At 58.1% G+C, this 21,639-nt stretch overlaps 2 protein-coding genes across 2 annotated transcripts; one reads left to right on the top strand and one right to left on the bottom strand.

Annotated features, from left to right (window-relative positions):
• Positions 1 to 114: 114 nt before the first annotated feature.
• TKFC (triokinase and FMN cyclase) lies at positions 115 to 4,739 on the bottom strand. The gene is made up of 18 exons (XM_068685521.1): positions 4,701 to 4,739; positions 3,650 to 3,799; positions 3,387 to 3,576; positions 3,193 to 3,303; positions 2,935 to 3,116; positions 2,772 to 2,850; positions 2,486 to 2,575; positions 2,344 to 2,378; positions 2,183 to 2,267; positions 1,996 to 2,085; positions 1,777 to 1,893; positions 1,507 to 1,632; positions 1,266 to 1,403; positions 969 to 1,075; positions 785 to 888; positions 672 to 705; positions 475 to 564; positions 115 to 382 (listed from the first exon to the last, which is right to left on the bottom strand). Exons 2-18 carry the CDS (start codon positions 3,653 to 3,655, stop codon positions 230 to 232), a joined length of 1,737 nt encoding a protein of 578 aa, XP_068541622.1. The 5' UTR covers positions 3,656 to 3,799; positions 4,701 to 4,739; the 3' UTR covers positions 115 to 229.
• A 38-nt stretch (positions 4,740 to 4,777) lies between these two features.
• Positions 4,778 to 20,582, top strand: DDB1 (damage specific DNA binding protein 1). The gene is made up of 27 exons (XM_068685464.1): positions 4,778 to 4,982; positions 5,511 to 5,659; positions 5,760 to 5,876; positions 6,890 to 7,111; positions 10,063 to 10,177; positions 10,286 to 10,383; positions 11,585 to 11,743; positions 12,150 to 12,233; positions 12,413 to 12,529; positions 12,890 to 12,992; positions 13,152 to 13,227; positions 13,307 to 13,415; positions 13,590 to 13,768; positions 13,868 to 14,031; positions 14,115 to 14,222; positions 14,592 to 14,799; positions 15,270 to 15,365; positions 15,630 to 15,741; positions 16,324 to 16,447; positions 16,799 to 16,963; positions 17,301 to 17,395; positions 17,552 to 17,722; positions 18,404 to 18,513; positions 18,723 to 18,892; positions 19,235 to 19,337; positions 19,546 to 19,669; positions 19,826 to 20,582. Exons 1-27 carry the CDS (start codon positions 4,922 to 4,924, stop codon positions 19,907 to 19,909), a joined length of 3,423 nt encoding a protein of 1,140 aa, XP_068541565.1. The 5' UTR covers positions 4,778 to 4,921; the 3' UTR covers positions 19,910 to 20,582.
• Positions 20,583 to 21,639: the final 1,057 nt, after the last annotated feature.

Genomic DNA, 21,639 nt, shown 5'->3' with positions numbered 1-21,639 from the left:
TCACGCTCAGGGCGGGCTGGATCCCCCCCCTTGACATGGGGACCAGCCGCCTCCCCCCAGCCCCAAATCCCACCACCCCACCCCTCTCTGCACAAGGACAGACACTAAGCCAACTTTTGGGGACCACAAACATTCATTGGGGGTACGGGGGGCGCGCTGCCGCATCTCCCATCGCCTCCACAGCCTCAGGGAGCCGAGGGGGGGGCAACCACAGGCTGGCTGCCCTCCCTCAGCCCCGCAGCCCCTCCAGCACGGCGCGCAGCACGGCCGCTGCCGCCACCGCCCCGGGGTCAGGCTGCAGCAGCTGGGCCGAGCTGATGTAGCTGGCTCTGCCCGCGCCAGCCTCCATGTGCCGGGTGGCTTCTGCCGCCTCCTCTGCGCTCTGCCAGGAGAACGGGGAGCACTCAGGGCACGCCCGGTGTGGCCGTTTCCATCCCATTCTGCCCATCCTCTGTCCCCCCCCCATCCCTGTACCTGCACTGCGGATGCCAGCACCGTCAGCAGCTCGGCTCCAGGGCTGCGCAGGGCGTGCAGCGCCTGTGCTGCAGCACACAGCGAGTCCAGCTGGGAGACACGGGCAGGGGGCTGAGCGCCAGGGCCACCAACAGCCCCCAGGGAAAGAGGGCAGCATCGGGACCCCGTCGCGCTTCCCCTTTCATGGTGGCACTCACCATCGTCCTGTCACCCGGGGCAGCTCCTCCGTACCTGCGTGGCAAGCACAGCGCTTGGCAGGAGCCCGCAGAGGGGCTTGGGGGGGGTCCCGCGGGGGTCCTGCAGCACTCACCGCCGCATGGCTTCGATGCCGGCGTCCATGGCGTCAGCCCAGGTCGGGAGGTCGCTGCGGTTGTGCAGGGGCCGGGCGGCCGCCGTCAGGAAGAGCCCGTAGAGCTGTGGGGACAGCGGCCCTGTCACCACCGTGGTGGCAGCGGGGTGAGGGGGACAAAATGGGGGTCCCAATTCGCGCTCACCACACCGGAGGAGCCGCCCATCTTCTCCAGCAGCAGGTCGGCCAGCGCCGAGAGGAGCTGGGCCGGGGCTGCCGGCGGGGGCCGGGCGCGCACCCACTCCTGGATGGCTGCGGGGCAGAGGGGTAAAAAGGGAGGCTGCGGGGATCCAGCAGCATGGGGGCACCCTGTCCCCCAGTGGGGGCCGTATTTCAAGGCCTGGGGGTCCTCGCTCCCCGCCGATGGATGTGGTGGAGCAGCCCCTGCTCCTCCGAGGGGGCAGCTGGGGGTGCCCTGGTGCAGGGAACGGGTGGCACCCACCTCGTGCTGCCCGGGCATGTGTGTGGCCGCAGTCCCCATCACCCGCCGCGCGGTCCAGCTCGTTGAGCTTGTCCTGCAGGCCCAGCAGGGTGCTGCACACCCGCTCCAGGACCAGCTGCACCCTCTTCGTGCCAGGCCCTGCAGGGAGGAGACGTCACCCCCCTGCCTGGCTTTGAACTCAGGGGAGGCAGGGAAACTGAGGCAGGGAGCGGGGACGGCTCCTTCCCGCGGCTGCCCTGACCTGCACCAGGTGCTTGCTGAGCTGGCTGCGGCTCTGGTCCCTCGTTTGGTGCCGGCACCTCCGGTCTCTGGCTCACGGCAGGTCCCGCAACCAGGTTGGGCCAAGCCATGGCCGTGGTTTCGGCATCTGGAGCAGCAGGGGAGGAGGGAGACAAGTGGCAGCTCAGCGGGAGACACCAAATCCATGGCCCCAATCCCATGTGCCCACAAGTGCCGGCGTCCAGGGCCACCCCATGTGTCCTGTGCCACCTCCCCACCCGTGGGCGCTCACCAATCAGCCCCAGCAGCTCCTCGTCCGCCAGCATGAGGGTGAGGGAGACCCCGGCCATCTCCAGCGCCGTCATGAAGGAGCCCACCAGGGCCCGGGCGATGCGCACTCCTCGTCTCTCTGCACGGGTTAAGGGTGGCCGTGAGCGAGGTGGGGTTGCAGGAAGGCTCCCTCAGGAGCAGAGAGCTCCGGGGGGGGGTTCCGGGGTGCCCCCAGACTCACCCAGCCCACGCACGGCAGCGCCGGCCACGATGCCCAGCTCCAGGCAGGACAGCCCGCCCAGGTTGTTCACCACCAGCACCACGGCAGCACCTGCGAGGCAGCGAGCAGAGTGAAGCCCCCCCCCCGCCTCCTTGGATGTGCAGAGGGTGCCCCGGGGGGGCTCAGGGGACACCCGGGGGGGGCTCACCGCGGCTCAGGGGCAGGTGGGAGGCGTTGGCAGGGTCTGTCATGTGCGCCAGCATCGTCTCCACCGCCTCATCCGCCGGCATCACCTGGCAAAGGTGCAGGGCACCGTGAGGCCAGGGCAGGGGGACAGGGAGGGGAGCGGGGTGAGGGGACGCTGCTCACCTTCATCCTGCGGACACCGGCCTCGCCGTGGATCCCTGCAGGGACAGGGCAGCGTCACCCCATGCTGACACCCGGGGGCACGTGGCCCCCGCGCCCGCCAGCAGCCTGGCGCAGGGGGGGAGGCGAGGGGGCAGCTCCTCACCCAGCCCCAGCTCCATCTCATCGTCGGCCAGCTGGAAGGTGGGCTTGGAGCCGGGGACGCTGCACGGGGACAGGCTGAGCCCCAGGGTGCCTGCAGGCGGCGGGGAGAAGGAGGGCTGCGTGCCACATCTCGGGGCAGGCGGCGGGCACGCGACAGCCACATGGGGAGGCAGGAACGCCGCCGTGCCCCGGCCACGCTGCGGGCACGTGGGGTGCCCGGCTCGGGCTGAAGTCCACCCCGTGCTGGTGCCTCTTATCTGTCACCGGGGAGGGTCCCACGCGCCTACCCATGGCTTTGGTGACCGCCGACACCCTCTTGATGATCTCATCCAGGCTCGCCCCCGCCTCCGCCAGGGCCCCAGCCACCTGCAAAGGGAGGGGGGCAGCAAGGGGTGAGGGTCCCCTGCGCATTGTCCCCCCCTTAGGGACACCAGGGGGACCCCTGCGGACCTTGTGCACGAGGACGGTGCCGCACAGCCCGCGGCGCCCGGCTTTCTTCTGGGTGGTGAAGGCGCAGTCGTCCCCCACCACCACCATCTGCACGTCAGCCCCCTCCGCCCGCGCCCTCTCCAGCGCCAGCCCGAAGTTCAGCCGGTCCCCGGTGTAGTTCTTCACAATCAGGAGGGTCCCCACTGCGGGGAGGGGCAGGGAGTTAGGTGGCAGCAGGGCCACCCACCTCCCCCCCAGCACCCCAGGGTGTCCCCGTACCTGCCCCAGCCTGCGTCACCGCCCGGATGGCCGCCAGGATGCTGCCCACGGCGGGAGAGGTGAAGACGGCGCCGGCCACCACCCCGCTCAGCATGCCCTTCCCGATGTACCCTGTGGAGCAGCAGGGCCGGGAGGGCTCGGGGATTTTGGGGATGGGGGCACCGCAGCACCACAACGGGGCCGCGGGCACTCACCTGCATGGGCGGGCTCGTGGCCGGAGCCCCCCCCGGAGAGCAGGGCCACGCGTCCCCGTAGGGCGTCCAGGTCAGCTCGTAGGGCCACCCGGTGTCCCCGCAGCAGCCGCAGCCCAGGGTTGCAGGCCACCAGCCCGGCCAGCGTGTCATCGGCGCAGCCGGCCACCGAGCCCACCAGCTTCTTGGGGGCCTGCGGGCACGGAGAGGTGGTGACACAGGGACGGGGGAGCGGGGAGAGGGGCGTCGCGCTGCCCCCGGCTCACCTCCATGGCTGTGTGGTGGGACGGCAGCTCCCGGGGGTCCCGGTGGCACTGGGGGGGGACGCAGGGACGCGGGGCTCCCCGGCTCCGTCGGCTGTCCCCGTGCTGTGGCTCCCGTGCAGCCTTCAGCCTGGGTCCAAACTCTGCCGGGGGCTGAGGGAGGGCAAGGTCCAGCCCCCCCCACTCTGCATGGGGGCGTCCCGGCTGGGCTGGGCTGGGCTGGGGAGGGCAGGGGAAGGGGGAGCGTGGGGGCCTGGGGGTGTGACCCTATATGTGGGGATCCCTACTAGGGTGTGGGGGGTAATGGGGGTGTGATCCTACACGTGGGGACCCCTCCTAGGGTGTGGGGGGGTAATGGGGGTGCGACCCTACACATGGGGACCTCTCTTGGGGTGGGAGGGGGTAATAGGGGGTGTGACCCTACACATGGGGACCCCTACCAGGGTGTGGGGGGGTAACAGGGGGTGTGACCCTACACACGGGGACCTCTCTTGGGGTGGGAGGGGGGTAACAGGGGGTGCAGCCCTACACGTGGGGATCCCTTCTGGGATGGGAATGGGGGGACTAGGGGGTGCAGCCCTACAAAGGGGGACCCCTCTTGGGATGGGGGGTGCCATAGGGCATGCCCCTATACACAGGGACCCCTCCTGGGATGGGGAGGGGGTAACAGGGGCACAGCCCTACACAAGGGGATCCCTTTTGGGATGGAGGGGGGGGGGACCAGGGGGGGCAGCCCTACACATGGGGACCCCTGCCGGGATGGGGGGTGCCATATGGCACATCTCTACACACAGGGACCCCTCCTGGGATGGGGAGGGGGGTAACGGGGCGCAGCCCTGCACAAGGGGATCCCTTTTGGGATGGAGGGGGGGGGACCATTGGGGGCAGCCCTACACATGGGGACCCCTCCTGGGATGGAGATGGGGCTACCAGGGGGCACCCCCTGACACATGGGGCCCCCTCCCGGGATGGGGAAGTCCCTGGGGCGCCCCCCCAGCAGCGGGACCCCCTCCCTGACCCTTTTTGGGGGGGGGGGTCCGTTGCCGCCCCGCACCTCTCGTCTCGTCTGCTCCCGGCGGTCCTCCCAGCGCGCAGAGCGGCGCAGAGCGGCGCAGAGCGGCCCTTCCGCTGACGTCACGGCGGCGGCGGGCGGAAGGGGAGGTGGCGGTGGCGGCGGCGGAGAGGCCGCGCTGAGGCCCCGCTCCCGGTGCTCCCGGTGCCCCCCGCGCCCCCCACGCCCCCCGCTCTGCCCGGCCGGGCTCCGCCGCCGCCGCAATGTCCTACAACTACGTGGTGACGGCCCAGAAGCCGACGGCCGTTAACGGCTGCGTTACCGGTACCGGGGGGGGACACCGGGGCTGGGGGGCGGCGGGGGGGGGGTGCGGGGCCTATGGGGGTGCTCCAGGGTGTGGGAGGGGCCTGGGGGTGCTGAGGGGAGCGGGGGGGGCTCGGGGTTCCTTGAGGGGGAGCTGAGGGAGTGGGGGCACCGGGGGGGGGCTGGGGGTGGTTCGAGGCTCTGGGGGGGCTGGGGGTGGGTTTTGGGGGGGTTGGGGAGCAGGGGGGCCCCACTGAGGGTGGGGGGGTGAGGTTTTAGGGAGCTGAGGGTATCGGGGGGGTTGGGGGGCTGCGGGGTGGTGGCTGGTGTCAGGGGCTTGCCTCGCTGCAGGGTGTTTGGGGGGTGGCGGGGAGGGTTTGTGGCTGGGGGGCTCCCCAAGGAAGGTGGGGAGCTGGGGGGGAGGTGGTTGGGGTGGTGTTGGGGTCTCGGGGTGGGCCCCCCAGGGTTGTGAGCTGGCTCGGTGGGAGCGCCCCGAGCTGCCACCCTGCTGTGGTGGGGGCTGATGGCCTCTCTCTGTTTCTTTTTCAGGGCACTTCACCTCGGCGGAGGACCTGAACCTGCTGATCGCCAAGAACACGCGGCTGGAGATCTACGTGGTGACGGCTGAGGGGCTGCGGCCCGTCAAGGAGGTGGGCATGTATGGCAAGACTGCCGTCATGGAGCTCTTCCGTCCCAAGGTGGGTGTGCTGCTGCGGGAGGGGGCTGCCTGCTGTGCGGGTGTGGGGTCGCTCCCTCTCAGCCCTCCCCTGACGGCACCCCCCGGCCCTTCCTTCACAGGGCGAGAGCAAGGACCTGCTCTTCATCCTGACGGCCAAGTACAACGCCTGCATCCTGGAGTACAAGCAGAACGGGGACAGCATCGACATTATCACCCGTGCCCACGGCAACGTGCAGGTGAGCAGCGCTGCAGCTCCTGCTCCAGTCTGGGGGGAGGCAGGTTCTCTTCCGTGAGGACAAATTTATGTTGTTAGTGGCAGAGGTGCATCTGTGTGACAGGCATCTGCCTTGATATTTAGGATTTTTTACCTACCGGGGCCCTAGCCAGGTTCACCTGCTGGCGTTGTTAATTCTAAAGGTTTTCTGAGCCAGTGAGCAAGCCTCAGGGACTGAAGACGCGGCTCCAGCTGTGTTCTTAGAGCAGTTTGCAGAATAATAAGGTTGATTTGAGGTGCTCCAACTTTAAAGAGATTTAGTACTCAAAACCCAAGTGTTTTTTTTTTTTCTCCAAAAGTTTTTTTTTTTTCCTCCAAAATGGTTCCTCCGGTGTTTTGTGACCAGTCCCTATGCACTGCACACCAGAAGCACGACTGCTGAATTTACTTTTGCCTTTGTGGCTGTGCAATGAGCTTAATAACTGTTGGTGTGCTCTGTTCTGCTTTTTGCTGGTTAAAATCACGCCTTCCCAGGGGGTCAAGGATCCCCATGTCTTTTTGGCTTTTTGGTGCTCCATATCCAAACGATTTCTGTCAGCTGGCAAGCCAAAATACATCCTATCTGTTTCCAGGTGCTGAGCTTCTGCTGACTGACTGTGAGCGAAGCTGAGCGGGGGGTTAGGGGCAGGAAGCGTAGGTGGGCACATCCTGTCAGTAATGTGTTGGTGCGTTTGGGGCCAAAAAAATACTTAATCTTCCCGTGCCATGGTTCTGCCTCGTGACACGGAGGTGCTGATATCAGCCCCTGCCATGCAAAGCTGAGGGGCCTGCAGGAGGGAGATAACGGTGCTAGATTTTTGGAGGGTGAGCTTTGGTCACGGATATCAAAGCGTTTCACACCAGTGGGGAGCGCTGCCCTCCGTCAGCGACCCTGAGGTCGTTGGGTAGGGAGCTGGGGTTACAAAGCCGGCTGCGGGTTCTGCTCCTGGGGCACGTGGTCACTCTGTTTCCCATCTCCATGGCTCTCCTGCTCAGGATCGCATCGGTCGTCCCTCGGAGACCGGGATCATCGGCATCATTGACCCCGAGTGCCGGATGATTGGCCTGCGGCTCTACGACGGCCTCTTCAAGGTCATCCCCCTGGACCGGGAGAACAAGGAGTTGAAGGCTTTTAACATCCGCCTGGAAGAGCTCCAGGTCATCGACGTGAAGTTCCTCTACGGCTGCCAGGCCCCGACCATCTGCTTCGTCTACCAGGTACCTTGTTCTCCATCCGTGACTCAAGCAGAGGGTTGCTGGGCTGACCTGCACGAGCCAAGGTCTCCTTTCAAAGGTTTTCCAAAGGGGCTAGAGCGTTGGTGGTGTGCTGGATCCTGTGGAAAGCAGTGCTGTGGCTGAGAGGGGAGGAAGAGACAGGTCTGGGTCCTGCAGGCTCATTTCATAGCCGAGGCAAACCCATGTTCCTTAGTGCTGTGCTTTTCCGCTTCTGGGAGAGGCAAAAAAAGAAATGCTCTCCCCCAGGAGAGCTGGGCAGCTGATTCTTCTGGAGGGGCCTGTTCCTGTGCTAAGAGGAGCACGTGGGTCCTTCCAGGGAGCGCAGAGCAGGTGGGTCAGAGCCTGCTCAGTTCCTTCATACAAACACAGCTGTGAGACTTCACCCTTTGTCTTCAAAAAGAAGTGTTTTTTCACAGAGGCAGTGCTTGTAGGCCTCTCTCTGAACACTCCATTTTGAACCAAAGAGGCTTTGCGGTGCTGGCTGGACAAGGGATTATCTTTGCTTTGTCAAAGCCGGCACTAGCTGGGGCCTGGCTGGGAGCTACTGCGACAACAGCGCAGGATCCGGTGTGAATTCAGTTCACTGTGGTCATGGAGGCAAACTCGTACCATGGGAGCTACAACCACGTGGTAGCAAGGGGCTGATTTTTCCCTGTTTTCAAAAGCCACTGCTGTTATTTTCGAGAGAGGTGGGTGCTCTTGAACCCCACTGGACAGTTAGTGAGAAAAGACCTGGGAGATGTCACTTTGTTGCTATGTAAGTAAGGGTTCAGGAGAACAGCCCGGCCCCCCTGCATCAGGACAGTGCTCTCCCCCTGCCCTGTGCTCTTTCTTCCCATCTGCACACCTTGCAGCTCTCCCTTGGCCTCCAAACAAGCTGTCAGAACACGTGGCAGTCCTTGTTTGTCTGAGTGAGGAGCGTCTATGGAGCCCTATTTTTATCCTGTGACACTTTGCAGCTTGATGTCAGAAGGGAAGCTCTTTTAGCCTGTCCTCGCTGCAGAAATATGCAGCAGGAGCGGCTGGCGATGCTCTTTGTGGTTTTGTCTTGCTTCATGGGTGACGTCCCCAGAGCTGGCAGCAGCGGCGTGCAGCTCAGAGAAGCGCTGGGAGCCCCTGAGGGTTTGATTTGTGCTGCTGCCGTTGTCAGGTGGGGAAACAGGCAGAGAGGGACAGTGAGTTGGCCAAATTCTTAAACTCTGTGTCAGAGCTTGGACAGAAGCACAAGTTTCCACTCGGTCCTCAAGAGCATCCTAAAGGAGGAGCTCGGTCATCCTGCAGTCAGCTAGCAGAAGGGGTCTTATCTCAAGGAATCTGGCACGTTTACGATACAGACAAACTGGGAGCAATTCTTTAGGAGTTATAAACAGGTGTTGTACAGATAAATTATCTATTTCCATGTCTAATAGATCAATTTTACCCTTGCAGCAGGAGTGAGATGCGAGTTCTGACTCATGAGGCCTTATGTAAAACGCTGGGTTTGCTTTGGTTCCTGGGAGTCTGACTGCGTGTGTGTGTGTGGAGGGGGAACATTTCCAAGCTGCTGCTTTCTCTGATTCCTTCTCAATTTATTAATCATTGTCACAGGATTTGGATCGAGCAGAATAGCATTGAGTGTCTGAGATGATTCTTGTGTAGATACGAAACCAGAGGAAGATACAAAAATGAGCAAGTTTATTTAAAAAAAAAAAAAAAAAAAAGGCTTGAGAACTTCTGTTGTGTGGAATAAAAAGGTCCAGAAATGCCAAAGTCACATTAACAGCTCTTCTGCCATTCTAACAGCCTCGCTTCAGCTTTAACACATACAGGATATGCTCTGGTTGTGCTAATTCCTCATCTCTCTCCTCCCTGTGTATCCGTTTCTCCCCGGCTTCCCCTTCTCTGTCCGCTGGCGCTGCTCGTTGCTTCTCGCCGTGCCCAGACGTCGGGCTGCCGAGTGCTGTTGGTGAGGGTTTGCTGAGCTCAGAGGCTTTGAGGGGTGAGCCAGGAGGTACCCGGCTTTCCTGTGGGTGTTTGCTTACAGGGCCAACAGCCACAGGGAGCAAAACCCACTTTTACTTAGGTCTGGAAAGCGGTAAGGCATAATAAATAAAAAGATGAACAGCTCTTTTAAAGTAGTTCTGCGAACAACATCTCTGAGGAAACCTGGTTCCTTGTGGCTTAGAGCCTTGTCTCGGCTTTTGAGGCGTGAAATAGGCCAGTGGGTTACGATCAAAGGCTTCTCTGTGCCCTGACTGCTCCTGTGTCCTGTTCCTACGTGGGCTCCCAAGTGCCTGTTAGTGTGGACTCCTTTTCTATAGCCTTTATTTCCACGTGGGCTCTGCCTCCGAGGCCTCTGTTCCTTCTTGGGTTTGGCTGAAATTGCCCACCAGGGCGGGAATTGGAAAAGCAGAGACAGCAGAGGTTTGTTCAGCAAGCGAGCGGATTGTTGCCTCAGGAAACCAGGCTGAAAAGGCTGAGGAGCACGGAGCTGGGCGCTCAGCTGCTCTGGCACCTGTGCCGTTAGAGCCGAGCTGAATTCCTGAGCGCCTTGCTGGAGCTGGGGGCGGTGGCAGTGCTGTGCAGAGCCACTCATACCCAGCTCTGCAGAGAGCCGTGCGTCAGATGAGTGCGATGCCCAGAAAATCGCTTGTGCGTATAAAAATGGAAAAATCATTTCCAGTTTCTTTTGGCACAGGGATTTCTCTAAAGGTTGGTCTACGTACAGATACATTTAGGGAAAGCGTGGCTGAGGGTGCGTGCGTTCAGACCCACGTGCAACTGCAGCCTGAACTGGGGGGCAGGACGGAGAGGCTCAGCAGCTCTGGTCACTGGGTGATGGGGCAGCGCTGCCTTGCTTTGCAGTTGCTCATCAGCTCAGCCTCAGGAGCCTCTGATGCTGTGCACGCAAGGCTGTCGTGGGTGTCCGTGCTCATTTGTGCCTTCTCTTTCAGGACCCTCAGGGTCGGCATGTCAAGACGTACGAGGTGTCTCTGCGTGAGAAGGAATTCAACAAAGGTCCTTGGAAGCAGGAGAACGTAGAGGCTGAAGCCTCCATGGTCATCGCAGGTCAGGCCTTTGTGCAGGATCCTCCCTTCTGTTTAATTCTTGAGGCTGAACACCTTGTTTGTGCTGCACAGGTTCTCTGGTAAGACGTTTTTCTTCTCCCCTGCACAGTGCCAGAGCCTTTTGGAGGTGCAATCATCATCGGGCAGGAGTCCATCACCTATCACAACGGAGATAAATACCTGGCTATAGCTCCACCTATCATCAAGGTGAGCAACTGCTGATGTCTAGAATTGTCTCCTGTAGTTCCTCTGTTTTCAGGCATGTCTGGGAGTGCTGGGAGGGTGCTGGCCCACTTGTAGTCAGGAATTTAAGCTGTTCTGGTCTCCAGGTGTGGCCTAGTAGGGCCGCTTAATTCTAGAGCTTGGGTGAGCATAGGTGTTTTGCACGATGGCTGACCTGTGTTTTGGAGAACTGAGGGACACGCGTGATCCTTGTAAGGGTGTGTCAGTGTGTGCTTGCACTGTCCTGTGTGGCTCTGCTCTCTGTGGAGTACTCGGAAATGGCTGCAGTAAAGCTGAAATCCCGTTAGGGCCCCAGAGAAAGGGATTAATTAGGAGGTAGTGAGTGGTTTGGGCATTGGTCCAGGCCAGCGCCTGGTTTCAGTTCAGGCAGCGAAAGATATGAATGAGCCCCTTGGAGACTTGAGTCCAGCGATGTATGATTGGGACACTTGTTCAAAGGAAAAAAGACTCACACAGTTTGTGATGGAACTTGAGCTTGTGGTTTCTGTCAGAGGGACGGGCCAGCTCCCACATTTAAATGGTACAGGAAGCACAAATGGCACGGCTGAGGTGCTGCTCAGGGCTGAAAGAGGGCCTGAGCTGTGATCAAAAGCTCCTTTCAAGCGGGAAATAATGATGGGCTGGAAAAGAGGTATAAATCTTAGGTACAAAAAACACTAATTGTTGCGTGAACGCCTACAGCCTACTGGACTGCTGCTGGGGCTCTGTGCTGGAGGGTTCATTATACTGGAGTGAGTAGAGCAGCTCTCCCACACTGCTGGTGTACAAAACTGCCTTGACCTGCAGTCAGAGCACAGGCACATTGGCTCTTGAGGCCAGTAGAATGCTTGCATCCAGTGAAGATCTGCAAGATCAGGGTTTTTAAACCAAATCCATAGACAGGAGGCCTGGCAACAGCTACCCCGCAGAGCAAAACATCTGCAGAGCTTCTGTCCAGAAATGGAGCAGGCTCGGAGCTCTTCGGGTCCCAGGCAGCATCTTTGCAACACATCTGTGAAAGTTGATTACGGGGTGAATCCGGCCCTCTCCCTCCATGCAGGAAGAGTGCCTTGGTGTGGGATTTGGCTGTGGTTCCAGCAAGCAGCTGGTGTGCTGTGGATGTGGTTGTTCCCCTCCGGTGTGTGCCGTTGCAGTGGCTTCCTAACACTTCCTCCTTTGCACGTAGCAAAGCACAATCGTGTGCCACAACCGCGTGGATCCCAACGGGTCCCGTTACCTGCTGGGGGACATGGAAGGACGCCTCTTCATGCTGCTTCTGGAGAAGGAGGAACAGATGGACGGCACGGTCACCTTGAAGGACCTGCGTGTGGAACTGCTCGGTGAGGTAGGACGCTGCCATGTCAACGCCATGTCCCTGCTGCTTCTCACCACAAGGTCGGGGGGCTCTGCAGGCAGACAAATGGCAGGAGCAGTGTTTCTTTGGAGCCCAGGTTGGAGTGATATTTCACTCCCCAAAGCTGTCAGCTCCAAATGTTCAGTTGCTGGATTTGGCTTGGGGAATTCCTGATTTGGGCATTTGAACGTTTACAGCATCTTCATGGGTTTTTGCAGGGTGTTTGCACACCATCCCTGGGAGAAGTTTGGACTCTGTGGGTTCTGTAAAGGGCTTAAATTCCTCCCCTGTGTCCAGGGTCTTTCTGTTGGGCTGCAGTTCAGGCATAGTGCTTGGGAGGCATGGCAGAGCCCTTTTCATGCTAAGGGTGGTTCATCTGTCTCTTTGCAATTCCCAGACATCCATTGCAGAGTGCTTGACCTACCTGGACAACGGTGTGGTGTTTGTTGGCTCTCGGCTTGGGGATTCCCAGCTTGTGAAGGTAAGTGGGGGCCTGTCCTAGCTTAAATGTGTGTTCAGACAGGATTCATCCATCTGCTTTCATCCTGTTTGCAAGAGGTGTATACATATGGATGGAAACTTTCCTTTCTTTTCCTTGTCTACCGTCTGCTTTCCACTTCACCTTTCTTGTTGGAAACTGATGACTGTGTTTGTTCGTAGCTCAACGTGGACAGCAATGAGCAGGGCTCCTATGTAGTGGCTATGGAGACCTTCACCAACCTCGGTCCCATCGTTGACATGTGTGTAGTAGACCTGGAAAGACAAGGCCAAGGACAGGTAATGTTGATCCTGCCTTGAAGTTCTCTGTCCTGGGGATGTCTGGGCCTGCAAGGTGTGTGGAGGGAGTCTGCGGAAGGAAAAGACTGAAATCCATTTATTGTTAAAAGTATTATCCTGTAGCAGGAAGGATTAGAGGTCTTTCACTGAAGAGTGGTTATGGGTGGGAGGGCTTCTTCTTGGGCACCTCTGTTAATAAGGAACTATTTCCTCTCCTGCCATGGGGAAGGGTCAGCTGCCAAAGAGCTTCCTCTGAGACGCAAGAAAGATGTGGACCCCATCTTAGCCTGAGTCCATCACTGCGAGGAGTGCTGGGGGTGCTTCCCAGCAACAAGTGGTAAATATTTGCCTTTTTTCCAGCTGGTCACGTGCTCAGGTGCGTTTAAAGAGGGTTCGCTACGGATCATCCGGAACGGCATTGGGATTCACGAGCATGCCAGCATTGACCTGCCGGGAATTAAAGGTGTGTGAGCTGTTTGGTGCTGTCTGATGCACCCCATGACCTGAGGGGGCCCAGTGGGGACATTCCTTGTGAGCGGACTGAGGATGAGGTGTGGGTGGGGGACTTCCACCCACCAGCTTTTGTAATATTTGCTGTGAGCACGTGGCCTCTCTGTTGCAGGCTTGTGGCCCCTGAGGTCGGATTGTCATCGTGAGACCGACAATACCTTGGTGCTGTCCTTCGTTGGCCAGACAAGGTAAGGTGGGGTTAGGGCTGAGCCAGGCTCTCAGCTGCCTGTTGGAGCGTGACGTAACAGGATCTTCTTTCCCCTTTAGGGTTCTTATGTTAAATGGAGAGGAGGTAGAAGAGACGGAGCTCACAGGGTTTGTGGATGATCAGCAGACTTTCTTCTGTGGCAATGTGGCACATCAGCAGTTGATCCAGGTAATGCTCCTTCTAGAGGAGACATCTTTCTCATCTTGGCTCTGTAGCCCTTCTCATCTGTAGAGGTAATTTAGATCTGTGCTGTGCATCATGGCAGGGGCTGCAGTACTTCCTTGGGCAGGTGTAAAAAGTGAGGTGTTGTCCTGGCTCCGAGCAGACGTGCTTTCTCCTCAGATCACCTCTGCCTCTGTGAGACTGGTCAGTCAGGAACCCAAAGCCCTGGTGAGCGAGTGGAAAGAGCCCAATGGGAAGAACATCAGCGTGGCTTCCTGTAACAGCAACCAGGTGGTGGTGGCTGTGGGACGAGCCCTGTATTACCTGGAGATCCGACCCCAGGAGCTCAGGCAGATCAGGTGAGTGCACATCTCTCCTCCTGGCCCACAGGCTCTCAGCCTCTCCTGTCTGTCCCTGGGCTCCGGGCTGACTGCTGTCTGATTTCTTCTTCCTGCCAGCTGCACAGAAATGGAGCATGAAGTTGCCTGCCTGGACATCACTCCTTTGGGGGACACTAACGGCATGTCCCCACTGTGTGCGATCGGGCTCTGGACTGACATCTCCGCCCGTATCCTGAAGCTGCCTTCATTTGAGCTGCTGCACAAAGAGATGCTGGGCGGAGGTAGGGCTCTCCTGAGGCTGGGGGCAGCAGGGAGTGACCTGGTTGAGCCGTGAGTGACATCAGCCTTCTCCTGTTCCCTGCAGAAATTATCCCTCGCTCCATCCTGATGACGACCTTTGAGAGTAGCCATTACCTTCTGTGTGCCCTGGGAGATGGGGCGCTCTTCTACTTTGGGCTCAGTCTCGAGACAGGTAACTACAGGGCCTAGCACCGAGTGGGCTGCCTGGGAAGGTGGCTGGACTTACACCCTCTTACTTGCTTGATATACTTTTTTTTTCATCCTTCTGGAGATCTCTCTGTGCTTCCAAACGTTACTTCTTTCTCATAGTGAGCTAGTTGTGCTCATGTGAGACTGGCTGTAGGTACTGTGAGTTGGTGGATTTCTCCAAGGGACTGCAGAGAAAGGAGGTTGATGCCTGTATCCGTTTCTCTGCTGCCAGCAGGATGCATTTACTCACACTCATTTCCTCCCAGCATGTCACAGCCACATTATTCTCTGCTGCCCTGCTCCTGTGAGCTCTGTTGGGGCAGGCCCCAACACCGGTGCTCCTTTTCTGCAGGTTTGCTGAGTGACCGCAAGAAGGTGACCCTCGGGACCCAGCCCACTGTCCTGAGGACTTTCCGCTCTCTGTCCACCACCAACGTGTTCGCCTGCTCTGACCGCCCCACCGTCATCTACAGCAGTAACCACAAGCTGGTTTTCTCCAACGTCAACCTGAAGGAAGTGAACTACATGTGTCCCCTCAACTCGGATGGGTATCCCGACAGGTGAGCCTGCACCTTGCCTTGCCTGACACAGAGAGGGGGAGCTTTAGGCTCTGTACTGGCATAAAGGAGGTGCAGGGTGGGCTGCTCAGCCTGGGAGCTCCATCTTACCATGTCCAGGAGAGAAGTATGCCTGAGTCTGGTCAGTGGGAGAGCTTTTTCCATCAATACTCTCATGCCATATAGCAGTCCTGGCGCTGGATTCTCCCAGGACAATGATCAGTCCCTTGTGCTGCTTGTTGGGTCTTGCATGAGAACACGGGTATGCGTGGTCCTGTCTCTTAAGCATTTGTCCCTCTCTTCTGTGTATCAGTAACCCTAGATGTTGCACTGATTTGGCCACCATTCTTGGATTTGCACAGTATGGGAAGGGGATCTGATGACCAGCAGTTTTGGGGGTGGGAAGAAGAGGGAGATTCTTGGCTGTGCTTCATGCCTTACAAGCCCCATTGCTGAGTTTTCCTCCTGTACAGCTTGGCGCTGGCCAATAACAGCACTCTGACAATCGGCACCATCGATGAGATCCAGAAGCTGCACATCCGCACGGTTCCCCTCTACGAATCACCCAGGTGAGCTGAGCTGAGCAGTGGAAGGGGGAGTCTGGTTCGAGGGGCCCTTATTCTGCTGCACAGGACAAAACTGGGGGAGATTTCACCATGGGGAGAGGCAAGCTCTGCAGTCAGTGTTCCTGCTGCAGGCTCAGTTTAGCACACAGACCGAATCAGTGGTGTGTGCTGAGAGTAGTCTGTGCAAGGAAGCAGCTCTTTCCTTGTAGTTTCTCCCTGGAGTGGCCTGTCCTGGCATTGCTGCTCACACAGCTCTCTGTCCTGCAGGAAAATCTGCTACCAAGAGGTATCACAGTGTTTTGGCGTGCTCTCAAGTCGCATCGAGGTGCAGGATGCCAGTGGGGGCACCACCGCGCTCAGACCCAGCGCCAGCACCCAGGTGAGGGGTAACTGCTACGTCTTCCCTGAGCTCTGGGCTGTGGGTACTGAAGCTCCTTAGCCCAAACCATGTCGCAGATTTTCCTTGACAATCTTCTCTTCCAAAGCTCTGAGTACAGGCTCTCCCTTTGGCAGCCTGGGAGGAGATGGGGTGGTAAGAGCTCTCTGTGGTGGTGTCAGGGTCTCTCTGTGCTGCTCTCTTGCAGCCTCAGCATGCTCACTGTTCTGTCTGATCACCTTTGTTTTGAACGCTGCTCCTTCAGTCCCTTGTACGGACTTCTCTTTGGTCTCGAGTGGTTTCCTTCTCTCAGAGGTGCAGACACAAGGCCCCTTCAGGCAAAAGCTGTGGTGGGAACTTCAGCACTGTGTTAATTGTTTTATTAATGCTGTTGCTCAGCAGCATTGCCTCTGCCTGGCACATCGTGCATATCTGTGGGTGCAGGGAGTGTGCTCCATTCCTCAGGCCCAGGGAGCTCCTTCTCTCCCATTCATCCTTCTGGTCCCCAATTGTCTCAGCCTTCGTGGTGCAGCATGAGGACGTGCCAAGTAGCACGAGGATGTGACCTGTCTTTCTGTGTCCTAGGCCCTGTCCAGCAGCGTGAGTACCAGCAAGCTGTTCTCCAGCAGCACAGCACCGCATGAGACATCTTTTGGAGAGGAGGTGGAGGTGCACAACCTGCTCATCATAGATCAGCACACCTTCGAAGGTACCAGCCCCAAATGCTGCCCACACTCTCAGCCACTGGTCCCCTGCAGAACAAGCTTATCAGCGCGTGGCTGATACCTGTGACCTTCACAAAGCTGTGATCTCATACGTTCCCTTCGGTCAGAGCATTTTTTGTGGAAGATCAACAGCCACACGTCATAGGTTTAAGGCGTAGTGATTTGGTGGTGGCAGGGAATAGGTGAGGGGATCTCCAGGCAGCCATTGACTCTGCACCTTGTTCATGGCCTGAGTTTCCAGCTGTTCCTAGGCAAACTGCTCTGCTCCTGTGTGGGGATGCTGGCTGCTGGCACCCAGGGGACCCAGTTGTTCCTGCCTTTCCCTCTTTGCACAGTGCTTCATGCTCACCAGTTCCTGCAAAACGAGTATGCCCTCAGCCTGGTCTCCTGCAAGCTCGGCAAGGATCCAAACACCTACTTCATTGTGGGCACTGCCATGGTGTATCCTGAGGAGGCAGAGCCCAAACAGGGCCGCATCGTCGTCTTCCACTACTCTGATGGTAAGAGCAAGGTCTTCTTGTGTGGCCAAATCTAGCTGCATGAGATCCAGCTGTCCCCAGAGAGGATCTGTAGTGGTTTGTCACTGCTGTGGGTCATCACAGCACGTCCCCTTTTCCCCATCTGCCAGAGGAACCCAGGAATCCCTCACGAGAACCACATTCTGTGATTTGTTTTCTGTGTGTCTGCCCCCTGCTGTCCTGCTGCTCCTGTGTTACTTGCCCACAAATCCTCTAGAGAGCAGTATTTAAAGCAGCTTGTCTGAACAACTCCCCCAAGGCCTCCTGGCCCTGGGAGCGCGATGCACATATAACTTGGCACTCTGTGGATTGATTCCAGGGAAGCTGCAGAGCCTGGCTGAGAAGGAGGTGAAGGGAGCTGTATATTCCATGGTGGAGTTCAACGGGAAGCTGTTAGCCAGCATCAACAGCACGGTAGGACTCCCATGAGACCCTGACTTGCTTCATGAGCACGTTTTGGAGCTGGAAGCTGTCCAGCCTGTCAGCTGGGTCCCCAGTCTCTGTTGGAGAAGCGTGTCCTGGCTGTCACGGGTGTCCATTTTAGCTCAGGAGTCATGTCCCTTCCTTCAGGTGCGCCTGTACGAGTGGACAGCTGAGAAGGAGCTGCGCACAGAGTGCAACCATTACAACAACATCATGGCGCTCTACCTGAAGACCAAGGGAGACTTCATCCTTGTGGGAGATCTGATGCGATCTGTCCTGCTCCTTGCATACAAGCCCATGGAAGGAAACTTTGAGGAGGTATCACTGGTGTTAGTCATAGAATCGTTTAGGTTGGAAAAGGTCTTCAAGAAAGAAGAGGCCTTCACTTCTCTTATCACCTTAGATGATGTAATTTATCAGACAAGTCCAAAGATATTGTTTGCTGTCAGCCAACAGCACAAGGGGTGTTTTGGCTGAACTGCAGTTTTAAAACAGATCCAACAGTTTCTGCAATGGTATCTAAATACCAAACGTTAGAACTAGTCACCGAAACAATTTCAGATTACAAGCATTGGAGTTCTAGCAGGTATATTCTTCAGGAAGAACATTCACTCGGTCAGAGAGGTGCTGGGAGTGTGCATTACCTGTTCCAGAAGACTCTGGGCAGGTGAAATGCTGTTGAAGGTAGTAAATGGAGGAGCCAGGCTCACCGCACCTGCCAGCCCTTGAAATACAATGATGTAGGTTTGTGCACAGAGTGCAACCATTACTTGGCATGGGCTTGTCAGCATTTGCCCTGGCATCATCTGGGTGCCACTAAGGCCAGGGCCATCTCCACCAAGGCAGCTGGTGCCTTTTGCTCAGCTTCTTCATCCAGCAGAGAGGGCAGACTGGATCCCTCCTTGCTCCCAAATGTGGGCGTTGGGTGGAATGAAGATGTTTGTTAACAGGGCAGGCTGCCTGCGCACCGTACTGCATCTCCTTTTTGCCCTCTTCCAGATTGCCCGGGACTTCAATCCAAACTGGATGAGTGCCGTAGAGATCCTGGATGACGACAACTTCTTGGGAGCAGAGAATGCCTTCAACCTGTTCGTGTGCCAGAAGGACAGGTGGGCTGGCTAGGAGGGGGATGTGGCAGTGTGTGACAGGAGGGACAGGGCAGTAGGGCCTTCTGGTCCCCTCAGCATCACAGCTACAGAGGTGTGTCAGGCAGGAAGGTGGGCAGAAGCTTGCACGGCTCTGAGGAGCTGTGAGACAGGAGCGAGGGGAGTTCAGCTGTCACCCCAGCACAGACTGAGCAGGGTGCTTTGGGTTTCAGTGCTGCCACGACCGACGAGGAGCGCCAGCACTTGCAGGAAGTGGGGCTGTCCCACCTGGGAGAGTTTGTCAACGTCTTCTGTCACGGGTCCCTGGTCATGCAGAACCTTGGCGAGACGTCCACTCCGACACAAGGATCGGTTCTCTTTGGCACAGTCAACGGCATGATAGGTAAGGGTGAGGGAGAACCACCTCGGGCAGGAGGGTAGCAGGTCCCCTTCTCTGCTGCTGGACCTGGTCTGGGGTTTCCTTGTGTTCTCTGTCATCAGCCTAGCAGTGCTCTGTGCCGTACTCTCCTCAGACACCTACTTTTCTCTCTGGAGAGCTGCCAGGAGAGGAAATTGCTCTGGATTTCTTTGAAACCCCTTCCTTATCCCAGCCCTCTCAGGCACCAGCTTCCAGTCCAGCAGCATCTGCTCCCTGCCTGCTGGCAGCTGCAGCAGCATGGCCCCAGGGTCCCTGGGCTGCCCTGGGTTGAGCCCTGAACCCTCATCACCATTTTGTCCTTTGCAGGACTGGTGACCTCGCTGTCGGAGAGCTGGTACAACCTGCTGCTGGACATGCAGAACAGGCTGAACAAAGTCATCAAGAGTGTGGGCAAGATCGAGCACTCCTTATATCCTTCCGTGGCCCACCCAGGAGCCTGCAGCAGCAAATGCTGGGGGCTGGCTTGTGAATCGGGGCACAAATTCTGTGATCCTGTCGAGGCAGCGTGGTCAGTCTGCCTCAAGCAAGTGCTGTGGATGCAGTGGGGGGAGGTTTTTTCCAGACACGGTCTGGGGTTGGTGTTACTCCCTGTGGGTTTGGCTCCTTGACGGTGGCACCTGGAGATCATTTCACACGGAGCGCAAGACAGAACCAGCTACGGGCTTCATTGATGGCGACCTGATTGAAAGCTTCCTGGACATCAGCAGGCCCAAGATGCAGGAGGTGGTGGCAAACTTGCAGGTGAGATGGGTGATACGAGCTTGGGCTCATGAAACTTGCACTAGAAACCCTGCTCAGAAGTTCAGACCGCACTGAACACGAGCCCTCCTTCGAGGGCATGCATTCTTCTGCACCTGCTGCTGTCTCCACCCTCCCCTGCCTTTTCTCTCCCTGCAGATTGACGACGGCAGCGGCATGAAGAGGGAGGCCACCGTAGATGACCTGATAAAGATCGTGGAGGAGCTGACCCGGATCCACTAGCAGGATTCGGGCTCCTTCCCTAGCACCTGCCTCCCCACCAAGCAAGGGAGGCTTTTCCCCGCCTGCAGCTGGAAGACCCCTGACCGGCTGCTCTGAACACTGGCGGGTGGCCCTTGCCCGAGGGGAGGAGGGAGAAGGAGTTTCAGAAGGGGAGCCAGTTTGCTAGGGATTTGGGGGGGGGTTGTTGGCCAGGCACCACGTCATTGCCAGCTTGGATTCACAAATCCTACGGACTCAGCTGCTGACCCAGAGCTGGGCTTTGCTCGTTGCTCCTGTTGGGTGAGCAGTAGCACCCAGCTGAGGCGATGCCCTTGCCTGGATTCACTCTTCACTGTTGTCTTTGGTAATTTTTTTCCTGCTTTCGGTTTCGTTTTCAATTCTTTTTGATCCGTTGTGCTCTGTTTTTTTTTTTTGGTTGTTTTTTTTTTTTGGAAGGGGAAGCAAAGCTGCCTCTAGGGTGAGGGCGAGGGCTGGAGGATTCATGAGGGGCTGGTGAGACCTGCGGCCGTGGAGGGGGAAGATCTTTTTACATCTGGGTGAGGAAGCTAAGAGGGACAGCACGCTCCTCTCTCTCCACAGGATCTGTGGCTCGCTCAGGGAGGGAAGTTCTGGGAAGCTCAATCAGTTGTGGAGTCTGAGTTTTACCAAATAAAGTAGTCCAAGAGGAAAGAAAGGTCTGTCTCCTGGCGCTGAGCTCCTCATCAGCACAGCAGGGGTGGCAGTGCCCGCTCTGCATGCCACTGTGTGCAGCTGTGTCCTCGTCCAGCCAGAGGAAGCCTCCTTCCCGAGCCAGCGCAGTGCCCAGAGGAGTTTCCTGCACTGAGATGTGTTCCTGTGCTTGGTGGCGGTGAGAGCAGCGTGGGGGGCAGTAGGTCTGGCAGATCAGCAAAGGGGTCAGCCAGCCCACGGGTGCTGGGGAGCGTGTCTGCTGTCCAGATGCATTTTTATGGCTTTTCTCTGACTCAAAAGAAACTTGAGTTTCACTTCTTGGTGGTGACTGGTGCAAACTGGCTGACAGTGACAGGGCCGAGTGCCTCTGCCAGGGAGGCACGTCCCTTGCCAGATTTTTGAGGAGACCTTTCCAGACCCTATGTGTCCCTTTAGAGGACAGAAAGCTGCAGCTTGCCTCTTCCCTGGAGCCATCTCTGGAGCAGCATTTCTTGGCAGCACATGGGACAGCCTTCCCGTGGGGCAGCAGCCCTGCAGAGGTAGAGGAGGAAGGTGTAGGGACACAGTAATGCTCACAACCTTCCTGGGATCGGCCCCCGTGTGCCCTACAGGCATCCCTCACTGACCAGAGAGCCTCTGCCTGCTGATGGTTGATCCCTGCAATAACCTTGCCTCCCTACAGCAAGGGTGGCTTACAAAGAGAGGTCCTGGATTTCCACAGGTGTAGCAGCCTGCTCCTATGTGCCGTGTTCCCAGAGGATCACTGGTATGGGATTCCTGCCCTTCCCAGATGCCCACACAGAAGGGCTGGCAGCGCTGAGCTGGGCATGCAGGAAAGCAGCTCGCTCCCCTGGGTGGCAGCTCCCTCTGCTTAAAATACAGATTAATAATTACCCTCCCAGGCTCCACGCAGCTCTAACCTGTCCAAGCCAGGGGCTGCCCAGGCTCGCTGCTGCAATGATCCCTGCAGTGCTGCCAAAACGCACGGGAGGGGGCCGGGGCAGTCCCTGGCTGCCCTTTTCCCCGTGGTGTTGGCAGTGCTGGGGTTATCCTGGGCCTTT

The sequence above is a fragment of the Anas acuta genome, chromosome 5 (assembly GCF_963932015.1).
Source record: "Anas acuta chromosome 5, bAnaAcu1.1, whole genome shotgun sequence".
NCBI classification, from domain to species: domain Eukaryota; kingdom Metazoa; phylum Chordata; class Aves; order Anseriformes; family Anatidae; genus Anas; species Anas acuta.
The sequence above is the reverse complement of the archived record's forward strand: the minus strand, read 5'-3'. Positions and strand labels throughout refer to the sequence as shown.

Excerpts from the sequence above, each read along its gene's own strand:
- TKFC (XM_068685521.1), bottom strand. Across the intron at positions 1,404-1,506 it reads TCAGCAAGCACCTGGTGCAG|GGCCTGGCACGAAGAGGGTG; the intron begins GTCAGGGCAGCC and ends TCCTCCCTGCAG. Across the intron at positions 1,076-1,265 it reads ACATGCCCGGGCAGCACGAG|CCATCCAGGAGTGGGTGCGC; the intron begins GTGGGTGCCACC and ends TCTGCCCCGCAG.
- DDB1 (XM_068685464.1), top strand. The coding sequence starts at position 4,922 with ATGTCCTACAACTACGTGGTGACGGCCCAGAAGCCGACGGCCGTTAAC. Across the intron at positions 14,800-15,269 it reads TCGGATGGGTATCCCGACAG|CTTGGCGCTGGCCAATAACA; the intron begins GTGAGCCTGCAC and ends CCTCCTGTACAG. Across the intron at positions 18,893-19,234 it reads CACAGTCAACGGCATGATAG|GACTGGTGACCTCGCTGTCG; the intron begins GTAAGGGTGAGG and ends TGTCCTTTGCAG.